The sequence below is a fragment of the Hydra vulgaris genome, chromosome 09, assembly GCF_038396675.1.
Source record: "Hydra vulgaris chromosome 09, alternate assembly HydraT2T_AEP".
Classification (NCBI taxonomy): domain Eukaryota; kingdom Metazoa; phylum Cnidaria; class Hydrozoa; order Anthoathecata; family Hydridae; genus Hydra; species Hydra vulgaris.
In genome coordinates, this window is record NC_088928.1 from 20,224,297 (window position 1) to 20,237,500 (window position 13,204).

Sequence of the window (13,204 nt, forward strand, 5' to 3'; positions counted from 1 at the left end):
AATACTGTCCAGAAGGTCGTTTACAAAGATTACGAATAGAAATGGGCCCAAGACCGAGCCTTGAGGCACTCCACTAGTGACTGCTTTCCATTCAGAAGTAATGCTGTTTATAACCACTCGTTGACATCGATTGCTTAGCCAAGCTGCGATCCAGTCAAGAAGAGCGCCTTGAATACCAGTCAAGAAGAGCGCCTTGAATTGTATCATCACAAGGTAAATGTAACACGGTAAGCCTTGAGAAGCGTGATTATTTTTATTATTTTTATGACTTCAAGTGCAAAAATGGCTCCCGACAGTCTTGGACTGGAACTAAGAAAGAAAATTTTTGGTGATTACGTAAGTGGAATGTCAAAAAAAAGTGTTTGTGATAAATATTGCGTAAAAAAATGGACCGTATCAAGACTATGTTCCAAATATCGTACTACGGGGAAGTTGGCAGCAGGTAACAAAGGTGGAAGACCGCGTTCTACCACTTCTAGAGAAGATTCTATGATCGTCAAATCCGTCAAGAAGGGTCCCTGGATATCATCAGTCGAGATTCAAAAGCGATTAGAGCTGCCTGTATCGGACCGAACAATCAGACGACGTGCTGTTGAAGCCGGATTATTTTCTCGACGCCCTGCAAAGAAACCGCTGATTTCACTAAAAAAACCAGAAGAAAAGACTTCTGTTTGCTACATCTCATATTGACTGGAATGTGCAGAAATGGCGAACTGTCCTGTTCAGTGATGAATCGAAGTTCAACATCATTGGGAGCGATGGCATTTGCCGTGTATGTCGACCGTCCGGAAAACGCCTCGATTTACGTTACTGCCATAAGACCGTGAAGCATGGTAGAGGCAATGTAATGGTCTGGGGGTGTTTTTCTGCTAACGGTCTAGGTCCAATACATCGAAACGATGGAATAATGGACCGTTTCATGTATAAAAATATTCTGAAAGATGTTATGTTACCTCATGCTGAATGGAATATGCCAATAAAATGGGTTTTTCAGCAAGAAAACGATCGAAACACACTGCAAAAGTAGTCAAGCAGTGGTTTCAAGACAACCACCTATCGGTGATAGATTAGCCGCCTCAATCTACGGATCTCAACCCTATCGAGAACCTGTGGGAGATCGTCAACCGCAGAATTAATTGTGAAAGTGTTCGTAATAAGGATCAACTGTATGAACAAATCAAAAAGGCCTGGGCAGCAATTCCACAAAGTTTCATTGATCACCTGATCGAATCTATGCCTCGAAGATGCAAGGCTGTGATCGACAACGAATGATTCGATACGAAATATTGATAGCAAAATACAGCTTGGTCAACATTTTGTCGAGTTGCACTTGTTTTGTTCAGAAGGAAATCAATTTTTTAAAATACTTTTGATTAACTTATTAATTTTCGTGTACAAATTTTTTTTTTTTTTTTTTTTTTGTTCATTTAACAATATACTCTGGTAAAAGTGTCGTTGGTACATAATATATAAAGAACGCGGAAACTCGAAGAGGATCATAAGATCCTGTCACCGAGAACCGTTTAACAATACAAAAATTATAAACCAATTATTTCAAAAAAATATAAAATAAAAAGTAAATACCGTTTAAATTACCGTTTATAACCTTCATACAAATAAAATAACCTCAATTATAAAACACCGTTTAACTAAACAATAAAAAAATAAAATCAAATATTTGAAATTAGTAAATACCGTTTTTATGAAAACCGTCATACAAATAAAATACCGATTAAAAAAACAATAAAAAATAAAAACAAATATTTTAAATTACATTTAGAAGCACTTATAAAAGAGAAACGAGATCAGAAGAACTCGAAAATATTTTCTATTGAGAAAATAACTTTTTTCAGTTTGTTTTTGAAAGAAGAAAAATTCCAACTTTGGGAAAAATCAAAATTTTTTAAAACTATTTGGTTCCACAAATAAGCTCCGCGATAAGATATAAGAGACCTTCCAAAATTTGTATGCGAATAATGTTGATAAATAAAATTGTCATTTCTTAGATCATATTTGTTTTTGGGCTTTATTGCATATAAATTTTGAAAAGGTATTGGAGCTAAGTTTATCTTACATTTATATATAAAGCAAAGAGTGTTAAAAACATTTAGTTGGTATATATTAAGAATACTCATTTTGAATAAAAAAGGTTTTGCATGAGTAAAACGATCTTTAAAATTTATTAGTCGTGCTAGATGCTTCTGTTGCCGATAAAGAGGATCTAATTGACTTTTTTTAGCACTGCCCCATGCGATGTTTGAATAATTTAGATGGCATTGAATAAGTGAGTAATAAAGTTGAATTAATGCGTGTCTATTTAAAAAACTTCTCGCTTTATATAGTACTCCAATATTTTTTGAAACTTTGTTGCGCAAGGTTTCAATATGATTTTTCCACGTAAGGTTTTCATCAATAAAAACACCAAGAAAAAGTATAACTTTTGATTGTTTTATTTGAATATTATCTATGTATATATTTGAGGCATATCATTTGGCAAAAGATGTTTTTTGGATTTTGGATGAAATAGAGTCCATTTAGTTTTTTCTATGTTAATTGATAACTTATTAGACTTAAACCATTTTTTAAATTTTAATTAGCTCTATGTTCATGTCATTAAATAGTGTTATGATATTACTGCTAGACAAAAAAAAGTTTGTGTCATCAGCAAACATTACTGTTTTTAAATTTGAGGCATTATAAAGATCATTGATATAAATGAGAAAAAGAAGTGGTCCTAGTATAGACCCTTGGGGTACACCACATGTTATATCTAGTAAATTTGTTGTAGAGGATACATCAATTTGCACATACTGTTTACGATTGCTTAAATAGCTCTTAAGTAATTTTAGAAAATTACCACAGATTCCATAATTTTCTAGTTTTTTAATAAGAATCTCATGATTTATCGTATCGAAGGCTTTTGATAGATCTATGAACACTGCAAGAGTAAATTGTGATTTTTCAAACGAATCTGCAATATTTCTAGTCAAATGAAGCACTGCGTGTTCAGTGGAATTATGTTTTTTAAACCCATACTGGGTTGTACTTAGTATTTTATTTTTAGAAAGATGATCATAAATTTTATTGTAAAGGATCCTTTCATAAATCTTTGAAAAACCAGAAAGTACAGAAATTGGACGATAATTAGTTATATTTGATAATTCCCCCCTTTAAATATTGGTGTAACTTTGACTATCTTTAGTTGATCAGGAAATATACCTTGTTTAATTGAACAACTAAAGACCTGAAAGAGTATAGTTTTTATGATCTCGTAAGAACTGATTATAACGTTACCATTTATTTGATCTGGGCCTATCGATTTATTGATTTTTAGCATTTTGTAAGCACATTCAAACTCTTTAATCGAAAGTTCAAAGTTATTAAGTATAGAAATTATCGGAAGATTAAGATCATTAATTGTGTTAGTTATAATTGGAATATTTTTTTCTAAATTTGGACCAAATTTTGGTTTAGCATTATTCTTAAACTTCTCTAATAAGTTTGAATAGTATTTTTTTTTTAAGTTTTTTTTTTGATTTTCAAAAAGCTTTACATAATTTTTATAAATTTCCTTATTTTTATCTGTTTTGACTTTAAATACTTATTATACAATTTTTGTTTAACTTTGGAAGATTTCCTGAGTTCTTTAGTAATCCATGGTGACTTTAAGCTTTTTTTGTTTAAGTTAACTTTGTATTGTGAAAAGTTTGCATCATAAACTTCATAGAATGTTCTAAAGAATGAGTTATAAACCACATTTGCTTCCGACGAAAAATTTATATGTTTCCAACGTAGTAATGATAGTTGTTCATTAAATGATGCAATATTTACTTCACTGAAACAGCGTTTTAGGATAACTTGTTTTTTTATTTGTAATTGTTCAATATCAGTATTTATTGAAAAGAAGATAGGAAAATGATCTGAAACATCATTTTTAATTAACCCTTTTTTAAGAGATTCATTAAAAGTGTCTGTTGTCATAATATTATCTATTAAAGATACTGACTTTAAAGTTACTCTTGTTGGTTTATTAATAAGCGGAATTGCACCGTTTTCAAATAAATCATTATAAAAACTATTAATTTTGGAATTTACGTGATATTTTTATGCGTCTAAATTTATGTCACCAATAATGTAATTTAATTTCTTTTCTATTGTACATTTTGTTATAATATCAGTAATTAAAAAGGACTTGAAACTATTTATTTCACCAGATGGTGGGCGATAACAGCAACTTAAAAGTATATTTTTAGTTTTTTTGGCTAAAATTTCAATTGTTAAAACCTCTTTATCGGCATCAGAAATACTCATGTCAGGCCTATTTATAAACCGCATTCCTTCACTTACATAAAAAAGTACTCCACCGCCTCGTTTTTTTGTTTTACGTGCTAAAAAAACAGGATTAAAACCTGGCAGGTGAAGATTCGAGTTAGATATAGCCTCGTCAGAACTACACCAAGTTTCTGTTAGGCATATAACGTTAAAAATATTTAAAGTTTCCTCAATATTATTCTTAAAATTTTCAAAATTCTTTTTTAAACTCCTTATGTTAAAATGTATCACATTTAAGCGATCTCGCTCAAGAAATTCTTTTAGTTCATTGTTGTAAAAATAAAAACAATTGTTTAACGAAGCACCCGCTTTACTAAAATAAATTGAATCAGTTTCATTGTTTATTGTTTGAAAAAAGTCAAAAGAATTAAACTCAAAATTATTTGCATATTTTGAGTCCATTTTTTAGTTTTTAAATATAGAAATAAAAGAATTTCGGTAAGAATTTAAGCTTAAGATAAATGTAAATGTTACATTCATTTAAAAATATCAAGTTAATAATTTGAAGAATAAAAAAATTTAAAAATATCCCATAAAATATTAAGTATAAAAAAATAAAAAATTAATTTATACTTGGCGATTTTTTGCGTCAATTTTCTTTTCTGCCCATTCACGAATGATAAGTTTGTCGTAGGAGATAAACGCATACTTTCCTTGTTTTCTTTCTCTTAACATTTTATATCTTAAATCTTTTCGTATTTGAACAGTTTCGTAACAGAAACCCTCGTTGATATAAATGTTCATTCCTTTAAGTCTTACAGATCTCTTCATTATATCAATCTTATCTTTATAATTTAGGAGTTTTAAAATTATCGTTCTATTTTTTTTAGCATCTCTTGGTCCGGTTCTATGTGCTCTTTCAATTTTAACATTTTTGATTTCAAGCGTCTCCTCAAATAGTTTTAAAACTTTTAACTCACTTTCTTCCCAGCTTTCGTGTTCACTTTCTTTTATTCCAGTTACCCTTAGGTTGTTTCTTCTCGATCGATCTTCTATTTCCCTTAACTTGTTGTTTATTTTATTTACAGCGCTTGTATCTTTCATCTGACTACTTACTTTCTTTGTTTGCTCTTTTACTTTTTCAAATTTTGATGCGACTATTTCATCGTTTACATGAATAAATTTTTTAATATCATTTAACTCGTTTTCTAAGGACGATATCTTTTGATTAGATAGCTCCAAAGCTTTTGTTATACTAACAATTTTTGTTGAACTGTTTATAACGTCTGTTTCAAGTTTATTAAATCTTTCGGTAATAATTTTTAAATTAGCAGTCGTAATTGCAGTAAAACTTTTTTCTAATTCTTTTAATAGCTTATGACTTTCTTCAACTATTGTGTTTTTTTGTTGTTCCAAAAGTAAATTAATTAATTGTTCTATATTTTCCATTGTAAGATCCATTTTTAAATTTTTTTCTTTATTTTTTATAAATTTTTTCTATTTATTTGCAAGAAGATAAAACACGTCCGATCGCTTGCGTTCTTTTGAGTATTTTCAAATAATGAACTTTGTGATGAATAAAACTTGAAAAACTTTGTCTCTAAACAGTTACATAGTTATTTCTCTAAATTGAAAAAATGAAGCACTTTTTTTATAAAGAAACTAAATTAGCATTATTTGGTTGTACTCGTTTTGTCCGATACTGTAGATATAGATACGTTAAATCTTAAACTATATCAAATGTTGTAATGTACAATGGCAGATCCATAGGGAAGGGGGTGGGGAGAGCGTTCGCCTACCCTTAGATATTTTGGAAAGAATTCTTTGTTGTAAATTTATATATTTAACAAAGCATGTTGTTTAGAAACGTAAGTAATTAGGAAGGCTGTTTAATAGTGATTAGAAATTTTGATAAATTTGTGTGGTGCAAAAATATAATCAGACTGTTGGGAAATCTATATACGACGAAATTTCATAATTACATAGACTAAAATAGTGTATTACTAATTTAAAAAAAAAACTGGAAAAGTTTTACTATTTAAACCCGAAAATTGCCCCTTCCCCTACTTTATTAGAGTCTGGATCCACCGAATCATAAAAGTTCCCCCACCCCACCTTACTAGATGGGATGAATTCACCCCTGGCAATGTATTTAACTTAACAATATCTAATGCAAATATTGTGTTAAAGCAATACAAAGAATATAAACATTTAAATACTGAGAAGTCAAAGGACTTTTTAAGTTCATACATCAATTATTTAAAAGATAATTCTTCATGGCTAAATTCAAACTACGTAAAACACTCAACTCGAATGAGTTGAGTGTTTTACGTATTGACGAATAAAATGAATCTGGAGAATCAAGTTCCAATGGAAACCGAGTATAAATTAATAGAATCCGGGAAGAAATTCATTTCTACATGGAAAATCTGTGAAATTAAATTATGCTAAAAACTCAATGATCTTAGAGGATTCCAGGGGATCTTGATCGAGTTTGATTCTTATAAATAACTATTTGAAACCAATTATTTCGTTATTATCATTATCTCTCCTTTTCTAAGTCCTACTTTTACATATGTTGTTCTGGAATGATCCTGAACGCCAATAAAAAAATCATAGCTCAACCACCAGCGATTTTGTTGCTACTGAGACACAACCTTTGATCACAAGTTGAATTGCAGATAGTTTAAATCATTTTCTGCCAAATGCTTTTTCATTGAACCAAGCCTATTTTTGGTTTAATCTTGTTTAATGAGCTGTGTGGCTATATTAATACATTTGACGTGAACTCAAATAGAATGATAGAATAATAATTTTTAGAAGTTAACATCTTAGATAAGCTTTTATAAAATTTAATTAAGTTGAAACATCTGGTATAGTATGTAAACTTATCCTTTTTCTTATAATAAATTACAATATTTCTAGGGGTTATATATACCCTCGTTATTCAAGTAATCTAGGAGGGTATATATAACCCCTAGAAATATTGTAATTTATTATAAGAAAGAGGATAAGTTTACATACTATACCAGATGTTTCAATTTAATTAAACTTTTAATGATAGGTTTATTGGCTAAAAATATCCAGAGAGAAGAGCTCTATAGGCATCGATAACTGAGATATACACAGATAACTCAGCGGGCTAAATAAACCGGAAACCATTAAAGCTGTAATAAGCGTGACAATAAACTTATAAAACAGAAACGGACATAAAAATACAATCACACTTAATAAAATACTAATGGGCTTCACAATTAAAAACAGATGAATGTTTATCAGAATATTTCAATTAAAAAAAATTAAAACTACTATTTACTTTTGTATAAATATTTAAATAATGTGCTGGTCAATTTATTTCCTAAAATCTTCAACACTAAAAGATTGCAAAAAAAACTTAATTATATATCGGAAAAAATCAAACTAAAGTTTGAAAAAAATAACGGTATTTGCGACGACTTTACATAATATAAAAAAAACATGCAAAGCTTTGTATGGAAAACACTTTTCTCAAAAACAATTTAAAAATGTAAGTCTTTTAATAAATAATTAGAAATATAGTCTAGTAATAACAAAATTAAATAATGCAATGAAATTTTATATAAAATATGGATTTCAGACCACTTACAAAAATAAATAAAAAAATTCGATTTAAAAAAATAAAAAAATTCACTAATAAAAATTAAATTTAACAATGCTTACTCGACACGCAAATAAACACGCACGCTATTACAAACACACGCAAACGCACATGCGCGCAGACACAATAATAATATATAAAACCCAAAAATAATTTCATAAGATTAAAAGTCTTTGTCGTATTGAGTAGTTTCGTAATTTAGATTTTGACGTAACCTTAAAGTACGTATTCAAGCATTAGACTATAAGGGTTTTGAGGCAATCCCATTTAAGTCTTTGATAAGACCTTCTAAACCTGCCATTTCACTTTCAAGATCTCCCAATGCCTGAAAGAGTTTTACAATCAGTATTTAAACAAAATATATTAATTCAAAAAATAATTATAATAAATAATTATTATATTATTAATTAATTTAACTTGTAATTATGCAAATTACTAAACTATAAACGTAGTAACAATTTGAATTATCTACATACGTAACTTAGATAACAAATCTAATTCAAATTTACCGGGTGACTAGCCGTACGCACTGTGCGTGGTGTTTCAATGTAGGTAACATCGCGCACACTTCCAGGGTAGTTTCTTGGTCCACTAAACTGTAAAATTTAAAAGATTTAATTAACTTTTGATCAATCTGTTTCCCCCCATAGCAGTCTTGTTTAAAAAGGTTTACATCTTGTAGTTTAGGTTCGTAAGAAAGTTTTTTTTTGGGAAAAAAAAAGAGTAACTTTTTCGATTATAGTGGCTCCCTCTAGAGCCTTGGGGAAGTTAATTTAATAAACAAACTAGCATTTGAATAACTTAAACGTTCTAGACAATAAATTTTATTAAAAAAAAAATAAAATGAAAAAGCAAACTTAAAAGTTATAAAATACCTGGGATGTTGAACTACTTTCCACAGTCGTAGAGGAGGAAGAATAAGCACTTCCAGTACGATAAACCTCTTTTTTAGTGTGTTGTTGTGAAATATAGTTGACTTTAGAAGAATCCTTAAAATCTGTATCAAATCGAAGTAAAGCATCGCCTCCATTGTATTCTTTATATGGAGTAGAATGTGAGATATGCGTTTGTGAGGCTGACAAGCCTTTTGGGAAACCACCGCTAATAGATGTATTATAATTTAGTATATTATTGTTGCTAGGAATGCGACCAAGAGCACTGTAAGAACCTACTCTATCGTTTAATGTTGTTCGATCAAAACCACTTCCTGAGCTGTATGTCCTTGGACCCATAGAAAAAGAAACGTTCTGGTTGGATTGAATATTAGGTGCTGGAGGTAATCGAGTTATTTCTGCCCCCACAAAATCTGTTGGAATGTTTAGTGATGTTTTTAAATCGGATGCTGAGCCCTGCCGAGACGTGGAAATAGATCCAGATCTAGAATGCTTGCTACTTTGATGTGAGTACGACCTGGGTAAGCTACCTCCAACATTACCTAATGTAATAATTCCACTACCATGTTTCATGTTGTTACCTCGAAGTATAGTAGAAGATTCCCATGCAGAATCGAAGGTCACAGTTGATTCTAATAAACCTAGCCCTTGAAGTGCTTCAAACGCTGCATGCTGCTCTGCCTCAAGTCGAGTTTGAAAGAAATCATTACTTTGAAAAAACAAACCACCAAATTTTAGTTTTGCAGAAAAGCCTTGCTGGCCCTGGTTTGTGATATACTGAGGTGGGGGAAGAACAAATCTTTGACAAAAATCATGCAGGTTACTCTTAAATGAAATAAAAGAGATGTCTCCGGGACCAGGAACTGTGTAGCATACTAAAAATGATAGTTACATATTTAAAGTTACCTTGCACATTAAAAATTAATTAAAATCAAAAAACTTATGCAATAAAAAATCTCAAAATTACAATATAAATATTAATTTGCAAGTTTAAATTTACAAGTGTTTATTAATTATTTAATAGTAAATACTTGACAATTGAAAAAAAAAACGGTTAAAATTTGTTAACAATTATCAATTTATTGATAATTTTAAATCTATTGTTAACTTAAAACAATAAATGCTAATAGTAAAGTTTATAATAAAACCTTTTTACTACTAAGAATGTCTAGCAAAAGTAAAAAAAAACCTTGTGGATCATAAACTGCTTGGGAATCCACCATACATAATCCTTGTAAAGCAACAAATGCTACTTTTTGCTCAGCTTCCTGACTAGTAGATGAGCGCCCTACAGTATTAAATGTTTGTTGGCCAACTTTGACCTAAATATATTACTCACATGTTAACATTTTTAAAACAATTAACTAGAATGAAAACAAAAATAAATTGATAAACAAGATAAACTTACAGATGATGAATAGCCATTTTCATATATTGAAGTAACAAATTTTGGTGGTTGAATACTGCACTGTTGACAAAAATCATGTAAACTGCATTTATAGGAAATAAATGAGCCATCCCCTTGTCCAGGAACAGCAATGCAGGCTAAATTCAAACATATTGAAATAAAATGAAACTAAACCATAATAAAAACACTCAAAAAACAGTATAAAAATTACACATTTATGTTAAAAAAATTATTCAGTTAGTTGTACTGCTTAACAATAGATTTTTTTTGCCATAGACAAATAAAAAAAAGGCAATCAATGATGGTATTTTGCAGAATCCAAAAGTGCAGAATGATGGCACTTTTTAGATATTATCAAGAAAGAGCAATGTTAAAATTAAAAAATATATCTTATACATAGTAAAAAATATAGATTTATTGCTTACTATCATCGCTATATTTACTTCGGAAATCTAACACACCAAGGCCGATTAAACCTGCATGTGCTGCGCGTTGTTCAGCATCTTGTTTTGAAGTTCCACATTCAGCACTTTCATAGGTATGAATTTTCCCAAAACTCACTTTAGAAGTCCATCCCGTGTTACCCAAATTAGTTGTATAGACAGGAAGTATCCAACCAGTATTTTGACAATAGTCCTGTAAAGAGGTTTTGTATGATACAAATGAAGCATCACTTGGGACTGGAACTTTGACATTACCTAAGGAAATTCTGCTAGAATTTAGTGATGAGCTTGCCATACTAAAAACATATAAGAAAATAGTAACAAAAAGAAAATTTTACTATTAATATATATTTTTTTTCATTCAAACATCAATTAACACTGTTGTAAGTGATAATAACAATAAAATTTTTGATAAAAATTACAATCAGTACGTAACAGTCAAATTATGTCCATAACATTAAAAGCTTGAATAAATAAGTTTAACAGCTTCATTGGATTTTCATTGGTAAAGTTATTTTTATGTTTAATTATAAAAAATAATAATAGGCAAGAAAAAATGTGATGATTATAGATATGATAATTATAATATGCGTAAATATATATTTATAACAATAATAAATGTAAATACGCAATAGCTGAAAAAAAAAATGAAAAAAGAAAATTAATAATCATTTTAATACCGCGACTTGTTAGTTCCAAAACCTGTATCACCTCCGTATATTTCGCCATCAACAGCAGAAGTCAATGGAGTCAGTTCAACATTTACATCTTTAGACTCATTTACAATATGACCATTAATTTTTTCGTTTGTGGTTTGTGTCAAAACAGGAGTTGCGATATATAGTTTTTTTCTAAATAACAATTCTTTAAATATTGAAAACACAAATAAAATTATTAAACAAAAATCTGAATCAAACAGATTAAAATAAAAACAAAAAAAACTTTATTTATGTTTTATACCTTATGTAAAATTGTAATGAATATAATAAATATAATGTAATGTAAAAATTGAAAAATAAAAATGTAACAAATATTCTAAATCACAAAAATAAACAAAAGTAAACTAAAAAATAATATAAAAAACAACAAAAATTGCTTGCTGGAGCATGTTGATCATTTCAAGCGAATCAAATGTTGAAAGGAAGATTCTATTTAAACAAAAAATAAAAAAAATATCACAACTTACTTATCAGACTTGCAGCAAAAACAACATGTTGAGCGCAAAGGTAAACAGCAACAAAACCAACATTTCTTACAACAAGGACAACAACCCCAACACCACTCTGTGTATTTTCCACAACAACAACAGCAACAAATAAGTAGTAACAACAACAATAGCAAAATAAACAAAATTATAGCAAGAATAATCCACCACCACCACCACCATCCACCTGAATCTAAAAATGAAAAACATTATTTAGCTTCAGATTGTCATCTGGGCTATCATTTATTAAAAACAAAACCAACTTTTAAAGCTCCATGAGTTTTTAGCTCATGGAGCTTTAAAAGTTAAGATTCATAATAAGCACTCGGAGTTCCGAACTTTTAATTGATTTAAATCATAGATAAATAGTAAATTATGTTGCAGCATTTTTATTATGAACAAAACATATTTTGCTGTTTTCTAATGTTGGTTCTTTTGATGTTGGTAAGTTTTGATGTCAAAGAAAACTTTGATATTATCCAAAATCTTCTTGATCATTGTAAGATTCAAACCTCAACAAGAGGATCTGATATTTTTGAAGCACTGAAAAAAAATTATCAAAAATAGTCACTAATGGTCACAATCTGAACTGAGATGAACTACACATTATGGTGGTGCAATAACCATTCACAAATCGTCAAACCATAACTTTGGCTTTCATTCATGATTCTGTTCACTTCAACACATCAAAAAAGTAATGGATGAGAGTGTATATTTAGATATAGTTAAGAATGATATGTTGTTATGGATAAATTTTATGTTGCCACATGGGTAGGACAAAATGTTAGATTTTCCAGCAAGATCTAATAATCTAAAGCTCTACGAAAATTCAGTGAACAATTTTTCTTAAAAAAATTTGAGTTTTAGACTGACCCAGATTAAAATCCCAAAGAACATCTTTGTGATTTTAATCTGAAAAAACCAATCAATAAAAATGATTTATTCAAAATGCTTTTGAATCTTTGGGAAAATTATCTAATTGACGTACTTATAGACTCTTATTAACTGATTCAGAATTGTTGACTTAATTTATATCAATGATTTCTATTTTTCCACTCGAAATGCAAACCCATCTGCATCAGATCTGAGCTGAAAACAGTACCTTCAAGAATGTGAATTTTTTTATTACAACATACTTAGGTCGTTAGGAAAGTTCGTAGAACTTCATCTGTAAAGATACAATGAGACAGGAAATAATTAAATATTTATATATCATTTTAAACTTTACAATCAACGAAATCATTTACAACGCACTTAAAAAAAGAAAACTAACATCACGTTGGATACCCCACGAGTTAACAGATCAAAATTGCAAGAATAGAGTTGAGACATGTAAGGAAAATTTAG

At 29.4% G+C, this 13,204-nt stretch overlaps 1 protein-coding gene across 2 annotated transcripts in view; it reads right to left on the reverse strand.

Moving 5' to 3' along the window:
• Positions 1-7,539: 7,539 nt before the first annotated feature.
• The window catches only part of LOC100200359 (neogenin), a 70,190-nt gene continuing 64,525 nt past the window's right edge, over positions 7,540-13,204 (reverse strand). For both annotated transcript variants that reach the window (XM_065805006.1, XM_065805007.1), the window contains exons 22-29: positions 11,840-12,050; positions 11,334-11,504; positions 10,636-10,949; positions 10,211-10,347; positions 9,992-10,124; positions 8,785-9,677; positions 8,419-8,505; positions 7,540-8,234 (exon numbers count right to left, since the gene is read on the reverse strand). In XM_065805006.1, coding sequence (XP_065661078.1) covers positions 8,151-8,234; positions 8,419-8,505; positions 8,785-9,677; positions 9,992-10,124; positions 10,211-10,347; positions 10,636-10,949; positions 11,334-11,504; positions 11,840-12,050 — 2,030 coding nt within the window. In that variant the 3' untranslated portion in view covers positions 7,540-8,150. The remainder of the gene's footprint in view (positions 8,235-8,418; positions 8,506-8,784; positions 9,678-9,991; positions 10,125-10,210; positions 10,348-10,635; positions 10,950-11,333; positions 11,505-11,839; positions 12,051-13,204) is intronic.